At 61.8% G+C, this 22,476-nt stretch overlaps 1 protein-coding gene across 2 annotated transcripts; it reads left to right on the top strand.

Annotated features, from left to right (window-relative positions):
* Nucleotides 1-926: 926 nt before the first annotated feature.
* KRT80 (keratin 80) lies at nucleotides 927-19,208 on the top strand. Of its 2 annotated transcripts, none has more exons than XM_051845526.2 (9): nucleotides 927-1,372; nucleotides 5,491-5,699; nucleotides 9,833-9,893; nucleotides 10,175-10,270; nucleotides 15,977-16,141; nucleotides 16,381-16,506; nucleotides 16,774-16,994; nucleotides 17,276-17,331; nucleotides 17,456-19,208. In XM_051845526.2, exons 1-9 carry the CDS (start codon nucleotides 1,073-1,075, stop codon nucleotides 17,575-17,577), a joined length of 1,356 nt encoding a protein of 451 aa, XP_051701486.1. In that variant the 5' UTR covers nucleotides 927-1,072; the 3' UTR covers nucleotides 17,578-19,208. The 2 variants fall into 2 exon arrangements, with proteins under 2 accessions (XP_051701486.1, XP_008254707.2); XM_008256485.4 differs by having other exon boundaries at nucleotides 928-1,372; nucleotides 17,453-19,208.
* The last annotated feature ends 3,268 nt before the right edge of the window (nucleotides 19,209-22,476 follow it).

Genomic DNA, 22,476 nt, shown 5'->3' with positions numbered 1-22,476 from the left:
GAAAAGCAGTGGAAGATGGCCCAAGTGCTTAGGCTCTGCACCCGCATGGAAGACCCAGAAGAAGCTCCTGGCTCCTGGCTTCAGATCAGCTCAGCTCTGGCCATTGTGGCCAATTGGGGAGTGAACCAGCGGATATAAGACCTCTCTCTCTCTCTCTCTCTCTCTCTCTCTTTCTCTCCTTCTCTCTGTGAGTAACTATGACTTTCAAGTAAAATAAATAAACCTTTAAAATTATTTTTAAAAGTGAAAATAAATAAATCTTTTTCAAACACCAGTCACCATCAGTCTAACAAGTCCTGAATCCATCACTCCCCCAAAGCCAAGGACTCCAAGCCTCCGAGATATGGGTGCACACATAGCAGGCCCTCGATAGATGATATCAATATGATTACCAATAAATGATAGGGCGAAGGCAGGAGGAGAGGAGAGACAGTGGGGGTGGGTGGGGGAGGGGAGGAGAGATAAGCCACTCGGAGTGTTTGGCAGCCAGAACCAAAAGAAAGGAGGTGCTGTTTTCCAGTGCCAGGCTGGCACGGTGCCCGGGCAGCTGCCTCCCACTTGGAACTCAGGGCTGGCCAGCCTCATCTTTTCCAGAAGTATGCAAGCCAAGCTGTGTCACCCTGCAGGTATGCAGCAAGGTCTGGGGCCAGAGGCACGCGCTCGCTTGCTCTTTCCGCCGCTTCTTCTTGGAGTCTCCCCATTCCCAACCCCCCCTCCCCAAGCCGCCCTGACTCCCTGAGCCAGGCTTGCCTAGGCTTTGAGGGGCTTCTGGGACCAGCCCCCTCTGCAGACAACTCTACCCCCCACCCCACCCCGCCCCCCGGCGGCGAGGGAGATCCTGCGTGGTGCTGGGGGCGGGGCGGGCACGCCACAGCATCCAACAGGTTGGTCTGGCTGCGAGGCGTCCCGCCCTCCTGCTGTAATGAGCACTGTACAACAGGTGTTTGCTCCTCAGTCCCCAGCCCGTCCTGGCAGCGACAGGAGCCTGCCGTCCGTCGTCGTCGGAGTCTCGCTCTCTCCCTCCCTTGCTGGCTCGCCCCTGGGCCCTGCCGCTGCCGGGCCGGGGGGCGCCATGGCCTGCCGCTCCTGCGTCGTTGGCTTCGACAGCCTCAGTGACTGTGAGGCGACCCCGGCAGGCAGCCCCCGGCCTGGGACCTCGGGATGGGGCCGCTGTGGGGCCCCGGGGCCGAGCTTCAGCTCCCGCAGCTTCACGGGCTGCTGGCCGACGGGCACCATTCCCAAGGTGACCGTGAACCCCAGCCTGCTGGTGCCCCTGGACCTCAAGGTGGACCCGGCCCTGCAGCAGCAGAAGACCCAGGAGAAAGAGGAGATGAAGGTGCTCAATGACAAATTCGCCTCCCTGATTGGCAAGGTGAGCAGCAGAAGCGGGAGCGGGGGTCCCAGCCGCCCCCTGGCAGGTGGCCGAGGTCAGCCAGCCCCAGCTTAGGTCAGCAGCCCCGCCCCTGCCCACAGCCAATGGCAGGCGGCACTGCTACCCCGAGGAGGCAGGCTCCGCCGTGCAGGTGACCTTCCTGGCGGTCCCTGGAGCCTCTGGTCCTAAAGGCAGCCCAGCTCAGAAGCCCGGGGCAGGGCCACGAGGGGCTGTGGGGCCCTGTGTGTGGAGGCAGGAAGGTAGGTGGGAGAGGATGGGTGCCTCTGGTCGGAACCAGACAACCAGCAGGGCTGCCCATGCCACTCCCCCAAAGTCCCAGGATGGAGTCCTGGCACCCCAACCCTCACATGTCCTGCACCCCACTGCCCATGGCCTGCAACTGGCCATGGGGCAAGGGCACCAAATCTCTTCCCCAAGCAAGGGAGCCCCCAGAGAAGTCCCGTCCACCTCCCCGGCCTCCCTGCCCCACGAAGCCTCTCTGGCCAGCCCTCCGCTCCGCTGTCTCCTGCCCATCTGTGTCTGCCCACTGGACTGATCCTCCCCGGAAATGCACAACCCAGCCGCCCACCCCGGCCCCCTCCCTGCCTCCATCTTGGTCTCTCTGAGGCTGACTCTGGGGTGCTCATCTCTCCCATGAGGCGGGAGCTTGCAGACAGAGGAGGCAGAGGGAGGCGAGTTGCACACACCAAGCCCCTGCCCGGGGTTAAGCCTCTACAGGGACATGGCCGGCCGGGGCAATGTCACCTACCCACACAGCACCCCTGCAGATGGGCAGATGGAGGCCCAGAGAGGCTGGGTGCCTTGCCCAAGGGCACACAGCAAGTGGCGCCGTCTGGATTTGAACCCAAGCCTGTGAGAGACAAAGTCGGTGCTCTCTGGGATGGAGACTGATGCTTTCCCTGCCTCCCACCCTGTTCTGGCCCCCGGAGCGGAATTTTCTCCTCTGCACTGAGTGGCCGGGCGGGGGCCGTGCAGTGAGAGGACGAGGGTGTGCTGGGCTCGGAGAGAAGGCGCCTCCGCCCCACACCTGGCTGAATCCCTTAAAAGGAGCGCCTCGCCTCGCCGAGCTGTGTCATCTGGCTCCAGTGGGTGGCTTTGCTCCCCATATCACCCTGGGCCTCTGCCATGGCAGTGGGAGCCAGGGTTGGCAGAGGGCGGGGGGGGGGGGGCCCTTGGGGCAGGGTCCTGCAGCTGAATTGGACCTCGGCCTTGACATGGGGTGCCCTTCTGGGCCAGGGGTGGGGAAGACTCAGGGAGCCGGGGGTGCCAGCCCTTTGGAGGGGCCCTGCCCCGAGAGCCCCCACTCCAGTGGGGGAGATCTGTTTGCTGCCATCCCTCCCCAACTCCAAGGGCCCTGGGAGGAAGCAGGCAGCCCATGAGAGTGGGACCCCTGCAGGAACATGATGGGGGTTGACTCCTGGCTACACCATGGCTGTGCAACCTCAGGCAAATGTCTCCACCTCTCAGTTTCCCCAGGACCCCCTGGGCAATGCGCCGCTTGTCAGGACCAGATGGGGTAATTTTTGAAAAGCAGTTAGGACCTTGCTGGTGTGCAGCGAGTGTTCTATAAACACTCTGCGTGTGGAGAAAGATACCACCAAGCCTTTCCCGTGAGATTCAGCGGCCCCCCTGGGGAATGGAGCAGACCCTCCCCCCCATCGCAGGAACAGGACCTGTGTGGCCCGGATGCACCCCCTGGAGCCTGGGGGAGTGGCTCTCCCAGGTGGTCAGCTTCCTGCCCCAGTCAGGAGCTGTAGTTTAGTGGACTCAATCTCCCCTGTAAAATATATATATATCCCTCCCCCCAGACTCTGCCCTGGCCTGGCCAGTGCCATGGAGTCAGTTCTGGGCCTCCAGGCCTCAGTTTCCCCACCTGCAGAATGGGGAGGCAGACAGAGCTGGCCTTTGTTCCCAGGGGCCGCTGGTCAAGCTGCCATTGTATAAGGACAGGGGCTCCAGCTAGAACGGGGAGGAGGAGGAGGAGGAGGAGGAGGAGGAGGAGGAGGAGCAAGCGGCGATGCTCAGCACCCTCCTGGGTGGGAAGCAGTCACCCCGCACCTCTCAGGGCGCAGGAATCCTCGGCCTCCCTGGGTCTCTGTTCCGAGAAGGAGGAGACTCTCTGCAGGAGAGGCTCTGGGTGGCGGTGGCCACAGAAAATCCACCAAGGGGAGAGGGAGACGGGAGCTGCCCCTGGTCCCCTAGGACCAGCTGGACTGGCTGGCCAGAGCCACATGCTCAGGCTGGAGCTGGAGCATGCAAGAGTGAGGTTAGACTAAAGGAAGGACTTCCTGGTGTGAAGGTTTCTCTGCTGCTCCTGGGTGGAGGAAGGAGCCTCCCGTATCTCCTCTCGCCCCACCCTCAGTGTAAACACGCGGCTCTGCTTGTCAAAACAGAGGCGAGGTGGGGTGAGCAGGTACCTCCCCCCCACAACACTCCCTCTCACATACAAAGCAGGGCACCCTCCTGACCTCCATCCCTACTGAACCTGTCTGGCTGTGATCTCGGCAGACAGCAGGCCTAAGGTCAGCTTCACGCAGAACTTACCTGTATGGGTGGGAGCTTGGCCATCGTCTTGTGCTCCTGCTGGGGGAGTGGCAAAGGGGGCTTCCCAAGAGCTTCAGCATGGGGGGGAAGCCCGAGGATGTGCTCAAGGCTGAGACGGAGAGGGGTGGGGAGACCCCTCCCCTGGTAACAAGGGACACAGGGCACCGGCCCAGAGGCTGCTGGTCGCTCTGCCAGGCGCCAGCACCCTACAGCATCCCAGCTGGGGCAGGAAGAGGCCCAGCCGTCCACCTGTGGCTGCAGGGGACAGTGCTGGACTTAGCAGCGTGGCATCCTCAGGACCGACACAGCCTGCACGGTGCAGGAGCCAGGCCGCAGCCGGCCCCTCACCTCGGTGGCTACCCATAGCCTGGGCACCAAGGGGGCAGAGGGCTCCCGGGCCACCGCGGCTCAGGACAAGTGAGGGTACATAACCGAGGGTCTTGGTGGAAAGAAGAGGCATCTTTCAGGCTCAGCCGGGAGGGGGCAGAGGGTGCTTCCTGCAGGAGCACACATGGGGGGGGTCGGGTAGCCAGGCCCTGGGAGGAGGGGCAGGGAGGTGTTCCTGAGAGAGAGAGAGAGAGAGAGAGAGAGAGAGAGGCTGGGAGCACAGACAGGAGAGCCCTGGGCCCAGTGGAGCTGAACTCGGGGTGGGGAGGAGAGAACCCCGGGAGGGACCCTGACAGCCACAGAAGCCCCTGCAGGAGTAGGAGGAGGGGGAGGGAGACCGAGCAGGAGATGAGCAGCAGTGCTCAGCGCAAAGCCAGCCCCCACCGAAAGCCAAAGCCCAGCCCAGAACGGGGAAGCTGGGGTCCCGGGACCCACAGTGGCCCCAGCACAGCCAGGGGGCCCAAGTGCCTGGATTCCAGGCCTGGCTCTGTCCGGTGCCAATTTTGCCAAGCTCCTTGCCTCTGGGCACCTGGTTAGCTTGTCCATAACACACCCTTGATGGCTCCTCGCAGGGACTTAACGAGTTAAAGATGGCAGGCCCGCACACAGTAGGCGCCACATAAGCATTTGCTATCAATACTTCATCCAAGCAGTCCCTGGGTTCTTCCACCCAGCAGCTGTCAGAGGTGGTTCTAGCTGGGGAAACTGAGGCTCCGGCTGGGGCAGGGCGGGGTGGGGGCTGCGAAGAGTCTGGGGGTGTCCAGAGGATTAGTCTTTACTGAAACACTAACAAGGCCCCAAGTTTCCAAAACAAGACAAGACCAGGCTTGTTGCAGCCAGGAGGGGGCAGCTGAGCCCGGGGCAGCCCATGTTCCCTGGGGTCTCCCACCCCAGCCCACACGGCCCAGGAGAGCCTGCCAGACGCTTCGGCACCCCGGTTCCCCCTGCTGGGTGGCTCCACCTCGATCAGATCCTCTCCGATCTTGGCACCCTCAGCTGATCAGTGTTTGTCCCAGGAGGCGCACTCCAAACACGCAGGGCCCCGGGGGTGGACATGCACGGATGAGCCGCCGCCTCCCAGGAAGCGCCCCCCCCCCGCCCGCCCGCGTTGGGGCGCTCGGGCGCACCCACACCTGGCCCACTCGGCGCCCTCCTCATTGTCCCAGGTGCAAGCCCTGGAGCAGCGTAACCAGCTGCTGGAGACCCGCTGGAGCTTCCTACAGGGCCAGGACCCCACCGCCTTCGACCTGGGGCACCACTACGAGGAGTACCAGGGCCGGCTGCAGGAGGAGCTGCGCGCCGTGAGCCAGGAGCGGGCGCAGCTCGAGGCCAACCTGCTGCAGGTGCTGCAGAAAGTGGAGGAGTTTCGAATCAGGTAGGGGCCCCGGGCCGGGTCAGAGGGCGGAGACCCAGCTGTTCTCACGCGGGGAGGCCTGGCCCTGCACGAGGCTTTATTTTTTCTAAAGATTTATTTTATTTATTTTAAAGACAGAGTTTGAGAGAGAGAGAGATCCTCCATCTGCTGGTTCATTCCCCAGATAGCCGCAATGGCCGGAGCTGTGCCCATCCGAAGCCAGGAGCTTCTTCTGGGTCTCCCACGCGGGTGCAGGGTCCCAAGCATCTGGGCCATCTTCTACTGCTATCCCAGGCCATAGCAGAGAGCTGGATAGGAAGCAGAGCAGCCGGGTCTCGAACTGGCGCCCATATGGGATGCTGGTGCTTCAGGCCAGGGTGTTAACCCGCTGCCCCACAGCGCCAGCCCTGTCTTTATTTTTTATTGAGAGCCTGGTATAGGCCAGGCGCTGCACGCACACTGCGGGATACCGCGGTCAACCTGCAGCCGCGCGGGCTGGGGGAATTATGTCACCACCAGAACCACACAGGGGCTTCTACTGGGGATGTGGCTGTGGGTTTTTGTCTCGAGTGGGCTGGAGAGGAGAGGGATGTGTCCAGGGTGCGAGCCGGGGACGGGAAAGCATGGCTTTGTAGGTCACAGCGTGCCAGGCAAAGTAGAGAGGTACAGGAGACAGGGCTTAAAGGGACAGGCAGAGAGCCGGGGGGCAGTACGGTCCAGTGGTTACGGGCGCAGGCTCGGGAGGCGGGTGAGTCCTTGCCCCCAGCCCGCGCTAGCTTGGAGGCCTGGGACAGTGCACTTAACTCTGCATCTCGGCTCCCTTTACCCACGAAGGGCAGTGGTGATGGCTGATGCCCCTGGGGCGGGTCCGAGGAGGTAGCCGGCAGTTCAGCACCCTCTAACGGGCTGGGGCAGGGGGCCTGGGCTGAGGCTGAGTTTGCCCAGCTCCTGTCCCTAAGCCCTGCCTTCCCTGTCCTAGGGAAACACACACAGCACATTTGCTGGGAGCTGTCTAAGTTCCCGATACCCCACCGAGACCCTAACAAGGAGGGTCAGGTGCTTCGCCTGGAAGGTGGGAGAGCAGCAGAGCCAAGTGGGAGTGTGGGGGCCTCCTTTTGTGGAGAAGAGAACAGACCAGAGAGGGCAGGGCTCGTCCTTAAACACACAGCCAGGCATGCTGTGTCCCACCCCACCCCGAGCCTCGGCCAGTGGCCGCACACAGCTACTCCCAGCCGCCCAGCCTTTGTAACTACAAGTTCTGTCCAGATGCCACTCATTGTTCTCAGCAGGCTCCCCCCCCCCCCCCGTTGGGCCTGCAGCCGGCTCTCCAAGAGCCTGCTGTCTGTTCACTCGGCCCGACTGGGCTCAGGGCCTCTCTTCCCCTCTCGGAGCCCGCCGGCCTGGCTGCAGGGTGTGTGGGCTGCAAGGGGGAACCTGCAGCCTGGCAGTGCACGGCCCAGGGTGGGGGAGGCCCCCAGGGCCTGGGAGACACCAGGCAGAGCCCTGACAGGGAGGGGCTGTGCCCTGCCTCTGCAGGCGATGAGGTCAGCCTCTCGTTCCCAGGAATAAACAAAGGTGAGATGGGACTGTGCACAGTCTGGGAGCTGGTTGCTGAGGATGGGGAAGAAGGCGGGCATCGTGCGGGGTAGCAGGGACCCCCAAGGATGCGCCAAGGACACGCCGACCGAACCCTTCTGTTTACTGAGGACAAAGCAGAGGCCCAGCTCGTGCAAAGGGGCTCAGAGATGGCATAGGCAAGCCACTCAGGGTACTAGAGTGTGGGGAAGAGCTGGCTGGGGGGAACCCAGTCAAATCAGGCATGAGATGACCTGGAGCAAGGTTGCCTGCCCCAGGAAGCTGAGGTGGTAGCCTTAAGGTGACTGGCGCCCAGCGTCTGACTGCAGCCCCAGGACCCTGCTATGCCACCAGCCTCTCCCCGGGGCTGAAGCCTTGGCTGGCCCCAGCCCACTGCCACCAAACCCAGCCAGAGGTCCAGGGAGAGAGCAGAGTGGCCGGGCAGGCTTGCTGGCATAGGGGCGTGCCCCCTGGGCTGCCCTCCCCTGGCATGTCTCTCTGTGCCCTGGGAGGGTCCTCAGAGCCACAGAGAAGCCCCTGTGCCCCTAGCCGGCCCCACCTCTGTGCCCCTTCCTCAACAGCCTAGGCTGCAACCCAGGGGTTGGGCGGCTCGCCAAGACTTGGAGGCCCCAACCCCAGGCACCAGGTTCCCTCTTAAGGTTTTGCAGGGGACAGAGCTAAAAACAGATCGGGTGGGGGAGAGGACAGGCCCCCAGCATTGAGAAACCCCTGGTGGGCCCAGCAAAAGTGAGGTGTCTGATAAGGAGGCAGGAGGGGCGCCCACCAGGGGGCAGTGCGGGGAGAGGCAAGGAGGGGGCTGGGCGCTTAGCAGATCACCCCAAGCCTGACTCCAGCGCGGGAAGGCTTTTTTTTTTTTTTTTTTTTTTGAAAGACAGGGTTAGAGAGAGAGGTAGAGACAGAGAGAGAGAGGTCTTCCATCCGCTGGTTCACTCCCCAGGTGGCCGCAATGGCTGGAGCTGCTCCAATCCGAAGCCAGGAGTTTCTTCTGGGTCTCCCATGCAGATGCAGGGGCCCAAGGACTTGGGCCATCTTCTACTGCTTTCCCAGGCCATAGCAGAGAGCTGGATCAGAAGTGGAGCAGCTGGGACTAGAACCAGAGCCCATATGGGATGCTAGCGCTTCAGGCCAGGGCTTTAACCCACTGCGTCACAGCACTGGCTCCTAGCAGGAAGCCTTTGGAGTCAGCCAGCACCTAGAATTTATGCGGGGTGTGTAGAGGATGTCAGAGGCCACAGCAGGTGCAGGGGCACCATGTGCCGCTGTGGAGACATCAGCCTGCTGCATGCGCACACAATGCCACCAGGAGCGCCACGCCCCCAAGGCTCACGCAAGAGCTGACAGAGGTCCCAGGATTGTGAGACCCATGCAGCTCCCAAGCCCCCTCCCTAATCAGCCGTGACCTCCTCGGTAGAAGGGGACCCATGGCATCCCATAGCTGGGGCTTGGGCAGGGTGTGGATGAAGCGCCGGCACGTGGGAGGCGTGGCTAGGAGGTACCTGGTGCTCCCTTCCCCAGGCGTTTTGCTCTGCTGGGCAGGCCACCCCCCACCCCACCCCTGCGCACATCTGCCCAGCGCCCTCATAGCCCTGAGCGACAGGCAGAAGGAAGGCCGAACCAGGCAGGGAGGAGGGCACGCTTGGTGCCTGTGGGTCCACCCCTGGTGCTCCACAGGGCCAACACGAGGGCAGCCGGGTCTCTGCTGTGAGGTCAGAGACCCGGGCAGGCAGGCGGCTGTAATTAGAGCCGCTGGTGATTCAGGCATTCCTGGAGAGGAGGGAGGGAAACTCGTGGTGCGGAGCCCCTACATCCGGCTGCTGGGACAGGAGCAGAGGCCGGTGGACACCAGAGCGAGGAGGAAGGTGCTACAGTTTGCTGAGCACTGGTTGCATCAGAGGTGGGCTCTGGCAGCTCCAGCTGGCACACACACACACACACACACGAGCACACGCCAGGGGAGGAGGCTGAAGTTACAGAAACTCCCTTAGTTCAACAGCACCAGAGGCAGTTTGTAAACGTGGACTGGCCCAGCGGACTCGCTCTCCGAGACTGGGCATCGGATCCAGGTGTCGCAGCTTCTACAGGTTCATCTTGCAGGCACAGGTGCATCACTGGTGGGCTTAGTGCAGCCTGCAGGACCCAGGCCCACCCATGATGAACCTGAGACCACGCTTATGGGGAACTTGAGAGGGGTGGGGGTAGCAAAGTCCGAGGGGACTTGGCCCCAAAGCATCTGAACCTGAGCTTGATAGGGGAAAATACGAAAGAACGGAGAGTGCCGGGTGCAAGGGCTACACAACCTGGGGAGGCTTCCTGGAGGAGGTAGACGTGAAGCAGAGAGGAAGCGACCAGAAGTGGCCAGGGGAGGACAGGGCAGAGGGGAGGGGAGGTGAACAGGAGGAAGAGAACAGGTGCCCTGCCCGCGCCAGGGTGTCACAGCAGGGGGAGTATGCAGCGAGGACGTGGAAGGGCCACTGTCTCCCCACTGGCACAGGCCCTGGGGGAAGCTGCCTGGGCGAGGTGCACAGGCCCCAGCTCCCTTGCCTCCTTCTCCCCTCCAGGTACGAGGATGAGATCTCCAAGCGCACAGACCTGGAGTTTACCTTCGTCCAGCTGAAGAAGGTACCACTGCCTCCCTGGGGCTTCTCCATGCACGGCCCCCCAGCCCCTCCCCTCAAGACCACCTGCTGTCCTTTGTGCCCATGCCGGGCTTGGAGGGTCACCTCCCCTGGGGCCAGCAGACACCCCCGTCCACATGCCACTCCTTTCCCAGGCTCCAATCTCCTCCAGAACCACGCCCACTCTCACCCAGGAAGCAAAGCCCCCCACCACCACCACCACTCCTGCCCTGGGCCGGGCCCTCCCTCTCCCTCTCCATCTCTCACCACTGCTCCCAACCCTAGGACCTGGACGCAGAGTGTCTCCGACGGACCGAACTGGAAACCAAGTTAAAGGGCCTGCAGAGCTTCGTGGAGCTGATGAAGACCATCTACGAGCAGGTGAGTGAGACGGGGCCAGTGTCCGGCTGAGCCAGGAGCTGACCGGTCCACAGGCAAGGGAGGTGGGGGGCGGGAGGCAGGCGAGGGAACAGCGTGAGGTGCGGCTTGGAACCTGCGCCAGTCACAATTTCCCAAGCGCCTTCCCGTCCACAATCCCACATGTCCGCCTTCCACCTGCCCCGTGGAGCACAGGCAGGTTCCCCGCAAAGACCCCTCTCTGAGAGAGAACCATGTCTTCACCCGTGCTGGAGAGCTGAGGGCGTGCAGGGCAGCAGGTGCCCCAGGCGGGGATCGGGAGTCTGGCCTCAGTCCAGGAGCCTTGAACAACCATTCCAATGGCATTGGTCTCTCTCTAACCCCTGCAGTCTGAGCCACAGCTGCCCCACACCCACCCACCCACCCACCCAGGCCAGCTCTGCTCAGCGTGTGTCACAGCCAACTCAGTTTGGGGCTCGGGCAGGGGCAGCTTGCAATCAGAATTCTCTCGTTCCCTGGCAGTACCAACTCCTGCAGGGGACAAAAGAGACCCAGTAAAAGCAGGCACGGGGGTCAGTCCATAGCCCAGCCAGTCCTGGTGTGTGTGCTGCCCACATGTGCATGGTGGACCCAGCTGTGGCTGCCACCTGCCGCTCCCTCCCCCCAACCCCAGGCGAAGCTGCATTCTCCCATCCACAGCCCGATGCAGGGCTTGCGGGGGTGGAGGGCAGGTACTGCTGGGCTAGGGCCCCCTTCCACAAATGCCCTTGGTCCAGCTAAGAGCAGGAGGCAGAGCCATCGTGGGGGACAACAGGGGTTTAGCAACATTTGTGCTACAAACGGCTGGTGCCAAGCTGCAGCGCCACAGCCAAGTTCAAAGGCATCTTCGCAGAGCTCTGCTAAAATAGCCCTGGGGGACCTCTGAGCACAGCTTCATGGCCTCGGCTCTGCAAGGTGAGGTGGGGGGGGGGGGGCTTTGCAGCAGGCTCCGCCCCCAGCCAGGGCTCCCCTCAGGGTAGGGCTAAGACCAGATATGGCCATAGCACAGCTCAGAGCCTTGAGAACAGCAGGGAGGGAGGCAGCGCCCCCAGTGGACCACCTCCACCATCGACCCTGAAAAGCCTGAGTGTGTGGGGAAGGGCAGGGAGCCGACCGGGACACCGCACCTGCTGGCTGGCTTGGCTTAGGCGTCCCTCTGCCCATACTCACTGTGAGCAGGGCCAGCATTTCTGCAGCCGGCCTTGTCCCTGCGCTCACGGACGCCTCGGCAAGCTCAGAGCTTATGCTCCAAGCCAGGACAGGCACCCTGCAGGTGTGGCAATCAAAGAGGCAAATGGCTGGAGGTGACCAGCGCTATCCCCGGGCCCTGCCGCGGCACCCCTACAAAACTCCTCTTTACCGTTTCTGCGACTCTGAGTGCCATGTATGTCCCCTCTGTGCCTCAACCATCACTCCCTCACCTGTGAAATGGGGCCAGTCCCGTGTACGTCCCAGACTGCATCCCAGGCAGCGGGGAGAGTGGGGAGGCAGGACTGAATTTGGTGATTAAAGAGAAAGATGCCACTGTGCTGAGAGCAGACAGGGCTGGGGCAGGAGCCGGGGCTCTGGAAAGTCACTCACATGGAGTCTTGGGCCAGAGGCGGGGTCAGACGTTGTCACCTGTGATGTGTATCGGGGCTGGGTATCACAGAGGGGTTGTGCATGGGGGTCTCGGAGTGTGGTCTATGCAGTTACAGGACCCCCGTGGAGAAGGGACTGCAGGCTGCGTAGCAGGTGCCTGGCGGTCCAGCTGTCCCTTTCTGGTCTCCTCAGGGCAGTGATTCCAAGACCCCTCCCCCCAGATCCCCAGACCCTGAGATATGAGACGGCGTAGAGTCCACTGTGTGGGTCCCCTCTCTGGGTGACTTACAAAACCTGAAGCGACGCTAACGCTACATCCATCAGGGCTTACGCTGTGTGGCCCGGGAATAATGACAAGGAAAGCATCTACGCAGTCGGTACAGACACTGGGTTTCTTCCCCAGCTCTTTTTGCTCTGTGCCTGGTTGACTATGGGGCTGTGGGGCTGACATTTCGGGAGGCAGCGAGGTGGTGAGCTGGTGTTGGGGCCAGGAGGTTGCAAAGACCACACTGGCCCCTTGGCTACAAACTTTCTGCACCCACTCCAGGGGGGTCTCTAAGCCAGTGCTGCCCCCTGGAATAGCTCTGTGAGCCCCATATGTCATTTCAAGTTCTCTGGAGAGACAGATACAGAGAGTCCTTATTGCTTTATTCATTCCCCAAATGGACTGGGCTGGGATCAGATCCAGGAGCCAGACACTCAACCCAGGGATCCCACAGAGGCAGCAGAAGGCCAGTGCCTTGAACCATCGGCCCTGCCTCCTAGGGTTTGCATTAGCAGGAAGCTGGAGCCTGGAGCCAGAGTCAGACGTGGAACTCAAGCACTCCAGTTTGGGATGCGGGTATCTTAACTGGCACCTAAATCATCCGGCTATGCACTCACCCCTAGATGCCACATTTAAAAAAAAAAAAAAAACAGATCATTTGAATTATGCGTCTAAGTATGAAAAATCTAATGTGTATTTTTTTTAAGATTTATTTATTTGAAAGGCAGAGTTACAGAGAGGCAGAGGCAGACAGAGAGAGAGAGAGAGAGAGAGAGGTCTTCCATCTGCTGGTTCACTCCCCAGGATGGCCGCAACAGCCAGAGCTGAGCCGATCTGAAGCCAGGAGCCAGGAGCTTCTTCTGGGTCTCCCACAGGGGTGTAGGGGCCCAAGGACTTGGGCCATCTTCCACTGCTTTCCCAGACCATAGCAGAGAGCTAGATCGGAAGTGGAGCAGCCGGGTCTCGAACCAGTGCCCACTTCACTACAGCACCAGTTCCTAGTGTGTACTTCATACTCACAGTTTGTTCTGACTTGGGCCTGGCCCCCTTCAAGTGTTCAGTAGCACAGGTGATTAGGGGCTGCCTCACTGGCCAGAGCAGCTGCGAGCAAAGGGAGGCACCGGCTGCGGCTGCCCCACTTGGAAGGAAAACACCTGGGCACTGTAGCTTCGGCTTTGGAGCAGATGCTGGATCAGAAAAACATTGCCGCAGGGGCCCAGCCCAGCCCCAGCACACATGTGCACATGCACGCACACACATGCACACACACGCATGCACGCATGGACACACACACAGAGGCAGCTGGCATGTGTTCTACAAACCCTCCCCAGCCAGCTGATCAAGACCCCAAGGCCTCATCTACACACAGCAGCCCCCTAGACCACCCCTCTGCCCCTCCCTTCCAGGACACAGACTAATGAGGAGACCCTGGGGGCAGAAACTCATAGCCCTCCCCTCCTCAGCTTCTGGTGCAGCTCCCAGTACACTCGGGCTCTGGCCGCATCCACCTGCCCCTCCAGAAACCCTAAAACATCCCCCTCTCTGACTACCTATTGTGCACCTGCTATATTCCAGGCTAAGTGCTTTGCTGACTTAATCTCAATTCGCTCTCACAACCCTATGAAGTAGAAGTAATGATCGAAACAGCATTGATTTTTGAGCAATGCCAATTTGAATCCTGGCTCAGGAGCTGTGTGTGCTGGAACAGCTTAGTTTAATCTCTGTTCGCCTCAGTTTGCCCATATATAGAGCGGGGAGATTAACAGCACCTACCTCACTGGGCTGCTCGGAAGCTGTGTTCTGTTAATGCACCCAAAAGCATTTAGAACCATGTCAGGCACAGGGTGAGCATTGAAGAAACCTCAGCTGGTTTCGGGTCTGTGATTATACCCATTTTACAGATGAGAAAACTGAGGCTCAGAGAGACTTCACAACTTGATGAGGGTCACCTGGCTAATAAAAGGTGTTGGCAATGAGAGTCTCATGCCAGCAAACCCTGCGTTTTACCAGCCAGCACAGAGGGGCCCAGGAGAGCACCACCTACCCAGTGCACGGAACCCCGTGAGGATGGCTGTACACGCAGCACCCTCTCGTCCCCGGCTGGGACGCCAGCTCCCCCTGGAGGTGGCAGTGGTGGTCTGGGGGTGGGGGAGGGGGGACAGCATCACAAGCCCAGAGTGATGGTGCATGTAGTACTGGCTGGAGTCAGCCCCACAGCCTGCTTCTGCTTGGGGGCCCCAGCTAAAGTTCACGTGAAGTCCAGCCAGAAGCCCTCACCATGAGGCTGGCCACTGAGCCCAGGGTCCTCCAGACTGCCCCCAGGGGGGTCTCACAATGCCCACCACCTCTCAGGAGCCCCTCCTTGTCACCAGGCAGCAGCCACGCGCAACAGCCCTCAGCCCTACAGCCACGGCTCTGGCATACAGGTCGCCGGGCAGAAGCAGCAGAGCCTTTGCCAGGGACAGACACGAGAGCCGCGCCCACCGGCTGTGCCTCTCTGAACATACAGGTGCACGTTCAGAGGGTCAGCAAGGGCCCAAGGTCAGAGCCACACTCAGGGTGCAGTCACAAACCATTCAACTGAACTCGGCTTCGACACAGCCCCGAGAGCCGAGTGCCGGTTCTGCAGCGGAGGGAGGTGCAGTTTGGACATCATTGGCTCGGGTGCTCAGCGAAGCCCCCGATGTGGGGATCCTGCGAGGCAGCCAGCCGGCGTTCTCAGTTACGAAGACAACCAGGAAAGCGGGAGAGAGAGAGAGAGAGAGAGAGAGAGAGAGAGAGAGAGAGAGAGAGAGAGAGAGATCGGGTCTGCGGTTAACGGAGAGTACGCACAAGGCAGTTTCAAAACCTTGTGTGCAAACCCGAACGAGAAGGGTAGGCGCCTGGTCTCTGAGCTATCTGAAGACCCCATGCAGAGCCCTCAACTGGATCGCATTTCAAAAATCACGAGGCAGTCTGCAAGCTAGGCACGCGGACTGCGAGCTGATGGCTGAAACCGGGGGCTTCGGGTGGACTGCCAGGGCCAGCAGGCGCAGGATGCAGGCGCTGCCCCAGCCCTGCCCACCCCACCCTACCCCACCCCTGCCTCCACCAGGCTCCCTCCCCGCCTCTCCTCCCCTCCTACAAGGCTGCCAGGGGAAGCCCTGTGTGCCGCTTGTCCTCCGTCCCCCACTCAGGCCACCCAAGACAGACCCCTTGCAAGCCTCTAGAGAGCACGCTGGCCAGAAAGCTTGCCAAAAGGCTGGAAAGACGTCCGAGCTGCTCTGGCTCCGTGCAGCTGCCCAGCCAACAGCACCAGCTCCAGGCCCAGCCCTACCACCCGCAGTGGTTCCATGACTCCCTGGGCCTCGGCTTGCTCCCCTGTGGTCTGGGGAGCCTGGGCGGCGGGGGTAGGGGAGAGCGAGGTAGGGGGCTGGCCCCTGGTGAGTCCCAGGGAAAGGGGGGGGTAGTTTCACTCTTCTCCAAGGTCACAGGACAGGGAGAAAAGAAAGCAAATATTGGGGCAGCTGCACTTATGGGTCAGGAGTAGGGTGCAGGCCACCTACCAGGGGTTGCATGCCAACACTTATTCAATGTTGGGGGAGCCTGGGGACGAACGTGGCTCTGCAGACCCAAAGCCAGGGTGACCTGGGGAGCCAAGAGCCCTCCCGGCCCTGCTCCCCTCTGCTCAGATGGACAGAGCCAGGTGGGGGATGGGGGCATCCAGCCCGAGGGGAAGCCGCAGCAGGAAGTCACCCTTTCCCATCTCTCCAGGGACTCGCGAAGGGGAACAGGCACCGGGGGCAGCAGGGGGGCCTCATGCCCTGTCCCCCAGCCCTGAGCCCCCCGCGTCTGTGCCCGGCCAGGAGCTGAAGGACCTGGCAGCCCAAGTGAAGGATGTGTCGGTGACCTTGGGCGTGGACAGCCGCTGCCCCATCGACCTGAGCGGCATCGTGGAGGAGGTGAAAGCTCAGTACGACGCCATCGCGGCCCGCAGCCTGGAGGAGGCTGAAGCGCACTCCCGGAACCAGGTTGGCACTGCTGGTGGGCCCCAGGGTGACCAATATCCCAGAGGGGACTGGAGACGCACAGGGGTGGGGCGGCCTGACCGTCCCGGGGGGTTGGGGGGAAGCAGCCGGGAGAGAAGCCCTCAGCCATGCTGGGCAGGTGGGGCACGGTGCAGGGGCTCACGAGCAAGGCGGAGCCGGGGTGCTGGGGGCGACACAGGAGCCGCCCCTCACTGCCACCCTCCTCCCCCACGGCCCTGCAGCTGGAGGAGCGGGCAGCCCGCTCGGCCGAGTTCGGGAGCAGCCTGCAGAGCAGCCGCTGTGAGATCGCCGCCCTCAACGTGCGCATCCAGAAACTGCGTTCCCAGATCCTCTCCGCCAAGAGTCACGTGAGGAGCACCCCCCTCCAGGGGGAGGGGAGGGTGCTCGTGACCCTGAGCCTCCATGCCTCGGTTTTCTAACCTGCAGAATGGGATGGGAGCAAGCCTCCTAAGGCAGTGATAAGGCTCACAGGAGGGAGTGGAGGGCCCCGGAGCCGGCATCCGGCCAGGACAAGCCTGCAGAGCCAGTGCGGCACCCACCCACACACACACACCCTCTCTGCCCCCTCCCTGCTCCGCTCCCCAACGCCTTCCCCTCTGTCCACCTGGCTGCAGTGCCTGAAACTGGAGGAGAGCATCCAGACAGCCGAGGAGCGGGGCGAGCTGGCTTTCCAGGACGCCAAGGGCAAGCTGGCCGAGCTGGAGGCCGCCCTGCAGCGGGCCAAGCAGGACATGGCGCGGCAGCTGCGCGAGTACCAGGAGCTCATGAATGTGAAGCTGGCCCTGGACATCGAGATCGCCACCTACCACAAGCTGGTGGAGGGCGAGGAGAGCAGGTGCGCGGGGTGGAGGGAGGAGGGCTGGAGGGAGGGACCACTGGGCAGACCTGGGTTCCAGTCCCGGCTTGGCCACTTACAATCCGGGAGCTTGGCCCGCTTGGAAAATCGTTAGCATGGCTCCCGTGCGTGGTGGGGGAGGCAGGGATCGTGTGGCCGTGCACACACACTGCCACATGCCCTCCCCCTGCCAGTCCCTGGGCCCTCATTCCCACGGGAGCCAGAACCACGGGCTCCCTTCCCCTCCCACCACATCCCTCTGTCCACCCCCCCCCCACCAGGATGGACTTGCCCTCGGCCGCTGTGATCAGCGCAGTGCAGTCCCGATCCAGAGTCGGTGAGTACGCGCGGCCCAGGAACCCGAGGAGGGGGAGAGGCAGGGGCACGGTGACCCCAAAGGTGTCAACAGCAGCCAGCCTCCAGTGCCTTCCTTTCCCCCACCCTTATGTCCCTGGCAGCAGCCTCCAAATCCCGCCTCTCCGCGGGCCCCTCCCGGAAGAAGAAGAAGAGCAGAGGCCACGTGATCCAAATCACAGAGATGTCAGAGAAGTACCTCTCGCAGGAGTCCGAGGTCTCCGAGTAGGGCGTTGGAGCCCCGGAGCCCCGGGGTCCCCCCCCCACCGCCGCCGCTGCAGCAGGAGGGACTCCAGCTAGACTCCAGAGAGCAGCTGGGAGGGGAGGCGGAACCTGCCACCACGCTGACAGCAGCAGGGCTCGGAGCAGGGCTGCTTGGCTGTGGGTTTCGGGGGATGGGAGGGGAGAGTCAGGGTCCCTCGGGTCCCCCCAGCTTCCACCTCCTGCATAGCTTCTCACTGCCCCGGCCTTCCAGCCTGGGGCTGGAAGCTCTCCCGACTGCCTGCACTGGGACTTGGGGGACACTGTGGCTCCACCTCACTGCCACTCTTGGGCTCTCCCTCTGACACAGGGCTCCTGCCAGGTGCTTTTCATGCGTCTGCCCAATGCTTGCCCTGAACTCACTGCTCAAGCCTTGCCTTGCCACTGCCTGGGAGCAAGGCCTTGCTCACCTGGCCCAGGCCCCAGCCCCCCAGCTGCCCCCTGGGGTGCTGAGGGTCCCCCCTGGCTTCTGCACCACCTGGGCTCCCCCGACACTTGACAGTATTAGGGGGTGAGTGCAGGAGGACCCCTGGGTGTCTGAGAGCTGAGCCTGGACCTCAGGCCAGCCTGGATACCAGCCCCTTCCTCCACCCCACCACCGAGGGGGCCATCACCACGCCTGAGCAGGCTGCACCCAGCCAGCTCTAAGCACCTTCTCCAAAAGTTATTCTTGCCATGATCCACTCACGGGGAGCAGGAGGCAGTGGGCAGCTTGAACCAAGCAGGAGAATCAGCCCCTCCCTCCCTCCCACGCACAGCCACCCACCCAGCCTGGGGCCTGAGCGCTCTGCCTCCAGCCAGGATACTGGGCTGGTGCCTGCTGTGCAACCCCAGGCCCATTTCCCAAGCAGGCCACTTGCCAGGCCTCTGCTCTCTCCTGCTTAGCTGAAGGTGACAGCCCCTTCCTCAACCCCCCCCACCCCACCCCACCACCACCACCACCACCAGGCCCCTGCCTCCCTCCTCCACAGCTGCTCTGCCTCCCTGCAGCAGGCCATGACGATGCAGAGTCCCGGCCAGTCTGGGGGCGTCGGAGCCCTTGGGGCTGTGGGCAGAGAGAGCAGCCCTGCATGCAGCCAGCAGGAAGCCCCCAGTGGGCGGGCGGGCAGGCCAGCAGGCGGGAGGGGGCTCCGCACCCCCCCACCCCACCTCACCCCCCCCCCAGCCCTGGGCTCTCATTCCCTCCCTCTCCCCCAACTTGCTGCTCCTCCTATTGCCTCTCATGTCCCCAGGGGGGCAGGGCCTGAGGCCCCCGCCCCAGGAGCGGTGCTAGTGGGCTGCTGACCCTCAGGCCACAGGGAGCCCACCCTATACTCACCCCCAAAGTCCCAAAAGACGGTGCTGCTTTTTCTCGGGCTATCTGTCGGCTTCCCGGGGCGTGGGTCCTCAGTGGGGATGGAAGAGAGAGAAAGTATATATTATTTTTTGTTTCGTAACTTATGTGGCTTTAACTTATTGCTTCCCGTCCTGTTCCTGCATGCTCCGTGCTGTATGTACTATTCTGGAAAATCACTCGGACCCCAACTGCCTCACCTGGCTGCTGGCTCGGGGCTACGCCCCTCCCCCTGCCAAGGGAATGAATAAAATGTTGAGGATAAAGCCTCCGGGTCTGGTTTTCTCTCTGCTCTGGGGTGGGTCAGGCCCCTGAGCCATCAGACTGATGGTGGGCTGATGGGGGGGATGCAGGGACCTGGCTCTGCCCCCAGCTCAAGGCAGCTTGCACTCCCAAAGGTCTTCTTCCCCACCATCCCTCAAAGAGATTGTGCAGGTGCAAGGAGATTATCGGAATCCGAGGAGACAGAGGCGCTGGAGGATGCCCGCCCGCCCCCTCCGGCCTCCGAGTTGCCTGTTTCCCAGTCTGGGACACTCAGCACCCACTGTCCGCCTCAGCTCCCCGGGAGGGGCCGGGTCGGGGAGGGCCCTGTTTCTCTCAGCAATGGCAGCTCTCTGGCTTGGGCACCCTGAACAAGAAGCCGATTGCTGCCCGCACAGCAGATGTGAAGGCTGACAGAGCACCAAGGCTGCCTCGCTCAGTGTCAGCACGGCCAGGCCCTCCCGGCTGGAAGTTCACAGGCCAAGTTCATCCATTCGCCTGAGAACCCCAAGGGGCGAGCTGCGCCATCCTCAGCCCCGGGGGAACTCGGGGACGGGTAAACCACATCCCCACATCCCCACCCGAGAGAGGCCGCGAGCTGATACCGGCTCTCATTCACGTCTGTCTTCAAAAATGGGGCTGTGCTGGGCAGGAATGAGGCAACGTGTGCATCACTCGCGTCCTCCCACCTCCTCGGAGCTTGCAGTTCTGATCACCTCCAGCTGCCTGCCCTGCGTCGCTGACCGGCAGAAATTCCCAGCAAAGCCTTGTTGACGGCTTCCTTTTTCTTTTGTTTGCAGCATTTTTATTATGTTGTTCAAAGAGTTTTATTTCGTTTTTTAAAGGTTTATTTCTTTATTTGAAGGGGATGGTTGAGAGAGAGAGATCTTCCAAAGCAAGGAGCCAGGAGCTTCCTCCAGGTATCCCACGTGGGTGCAGGGGCTGAAGGACTTGGGCCATCTTCTACTGGTTTCCCAAGCCATAGCAGAGAGCTGGATCAGAAGTGGAGCAGCCAGGACTTGAACCAGTGCCCATATGGGATGGCGGCATCACAGGCAGCGGCTTTACCCGCTACGCCACAGCGCCAGCCCCAGCAGCCAGGGCTTGAACCGGCACTCAGATAATACAAGAGCCAGCATGGCAGGTGGCAACTTAGCTCACTGCACCACCACCAGACCCCAAAACATTTTTGTAGTCTTGGACTCATGCGTTATTTCTAGAAATTTATTGCCCACAAGTGGGTCATTCATTTGGCAAACACGCATGGGGCGAGCACACACACCCCAAGCCTGGGCCTGGCCCTGCCCTGGGTGACCGGGTCAACATCAAGCCACCCAGCAGTCACCTCCATGTCTTCCACTCCCACTCCTCTGCTTAGGCAAAGCCCCCCGCCCCTGCCCCCACCCCTGGCTAAAAGACTGGGAGCTCCCACTGCCTCCCCAGGGCTTTGCACAGGGCCTGGCTCGCAGCAGGTGCTCAGGCAACAGAAGCTGAAGGAATGAGTGACGCCCCTCCCCCACCAAGACCTCCCAGCCTTTAGTCCCACGGGGGCAAGAGCAGGTCCCTGGTGGCACACACAGGACTCACTGAGCATGTGCAGAACGGATGGTCCTGTGGGAGCGAACTGCAAACGCAGACTCTCCTGCCCCGCCCTGCCAGCAGATCTGGAGGGGTCCGCTCCTCCCATACCCCCCACCCCAGGGTCCTTGACCTCTCTCCTCCACTCCTGCTCTTCAGTAATTCAGCAAATGCCTGGCCAAGGGCACCAGCCTGGCTCGGGCTACAGCAACAAAAAGCAGCCCGGACCTGGGTTCAGCTCTCCTTTCTCTCATTAGCTGCAGCCCAGAGAGACCTGTAACCTCTGTGCGCACTGCGACCCGAGGCGCCCAGCAGAGGAGGAGGCGCTGCGGCTAAGAAGCTCCGGTGGGCTGGGAGACCACAGAACTGAGAGCGACAGCGCAGCTGGAGAAGTTAGCCTGGGAGGGCTTCCCGGAGGACAGGAGCAGGCGGCTTGGCAGGAGCGGGTGTTAGGGTGTGCAAGGAGGCGGGGGGGGGGGGGGGCAGGGAGGGAGGGTACAGATTCGCTCAGTCCCCAGTCTGGGGCTGGGAGTCAGCGGGGGAAGCTGGAGGTGCAAGTGATGAAGGGGGTGTGTGAGGGCACAGATTGCAATGTGGGGTACCCTGGCGCCCTCACCGCCGTCCAGAGGGTGCTGTGTGTGCAGTGGGCGCTCATTAGATGCTGGGCAAATGAATGAAGTCGTGGGTGGCAGGGATGGCAGCCATTGAGGACGTTCTGAGCACCTAGCAGGTGCCGCATTTTGTGACAACAACAACAACAAAAAACTGCATGGGTTTTAAACATTTTTGGCGCCAACACAAACTTACCTTTTTTTAAAACTTCTGTTTAGTGGGGCTGGCGCCATGGCGCAGTAGGTTAATCCTCCTCCTGCAGTGCTGGCATCCCATATGGGCACCGGTTTGCATCCCAGCTGCTCCTCTTCTGATCCAGCTCTCTGCTGTGGCCTGGGAAAGCAGTAGAAGATGGCCCAAGTCCTTGGGCCCCTGCACCTGTGTGGGAGACTGGGAAGAAGCTCCTGGCTCCTGGCTTCAGATCTGCACAGCTCCAGCTGTTGCGACCATTTTGGGGAGTGAACCAATGGAAGGAAGACCTCTCTCTCTCTCTCTCTCTCTCTCTCTCTCTCTGCCTCTCTGCCTCTCCCTCTCACTGTCTGTAACTCTACCTCTCAAATAAACAAATAAAATAAAATCTTTTAAAAAATCGATTAAAAAAAAACAGCTCCCATCTATTGATTCAGTGCTAAAGGCCAGGGCTGGGCAAGGCCGAAGAAGGGGGTAGGGGGTGGGGGCAGGAACTCCATCCAGGTCTCCCACGTGGGGTGGCAGGGGACCTGATACCCTGAGCCGTCACTGCTGCCTCCCAGGGTCCCACATCAGCCAGAAGCTGGAGTCAGGAGCCGGAAGCGGGAATCGAACCCAGGCACTCAGATTGCTGGAGGCGAGCATGGTGATCTGCCCGTTTGTGGTGGGGACATTGTGAGGCACCCTCCTAACCGATGCTGTGGCCAGCAGAGAGGATCCTGGTCTTGGGCAAGCTGGCCGGGCTGGCGGGGCTGGGGGGGGTAAGGGGTGGCGGGGTGGGGGGGGTAAGGGGTGGCGGGGTGGGGGGGTAAGGGGTGGCGGGGTGGGGGGGGGTAAGGGGTGGCGGGGTGGGGGGGATAACAGCCCCTGCCTCCCAGATGCAAGAGAAGAGAA

The sequence above is a fragment of the Oryctolagus cuniculus genome, chromosome 11, assembly GCF_964237555.1.
Source record: "Oryctolagus cuniculus chromosome 11, mOryCun1.1, whole genome shotgun sequence".
In the NCBI taxonomy this organism is placed as follows: domain Eukaryota; kingdom Metazoa; phylum Chordata; class Mammalia; order Lagomorpha; family Leporidae; genus Oryctolagus; species Oryctolagus cuniculus.
Note: the sequence above shows the minus strand (reverse complement) of the source record. Positions and strands in the feature narration are given on the sequence as shown.

Excerpts from the sequence above, each read along its gene's own strand:
- KRT80 (XM_008256485.4), top strand. The coding sequence starts at position 1,073 with ATGGCCTGCCGCTCCTGCGTCGTTGGCTTCGACAGCCTCAGTGACTGT. Across the intron at positions 1,373-5,490 it reads TCGCCTCCCTGATTGGCAAG|GTGCAAGCCCTGGAGCAGCG; the intron begins GTGAGCAGCAGA and ends TCATTGTCCCAG. Across the intron at positions 16,507-16,773 it reads TCCTCTCCGCCAAGAGTCAC|TGCCTGAAACTGGAGGAGAG; the intron begins GTGAGGAGCACC and ends ACCTGGCTGCAG.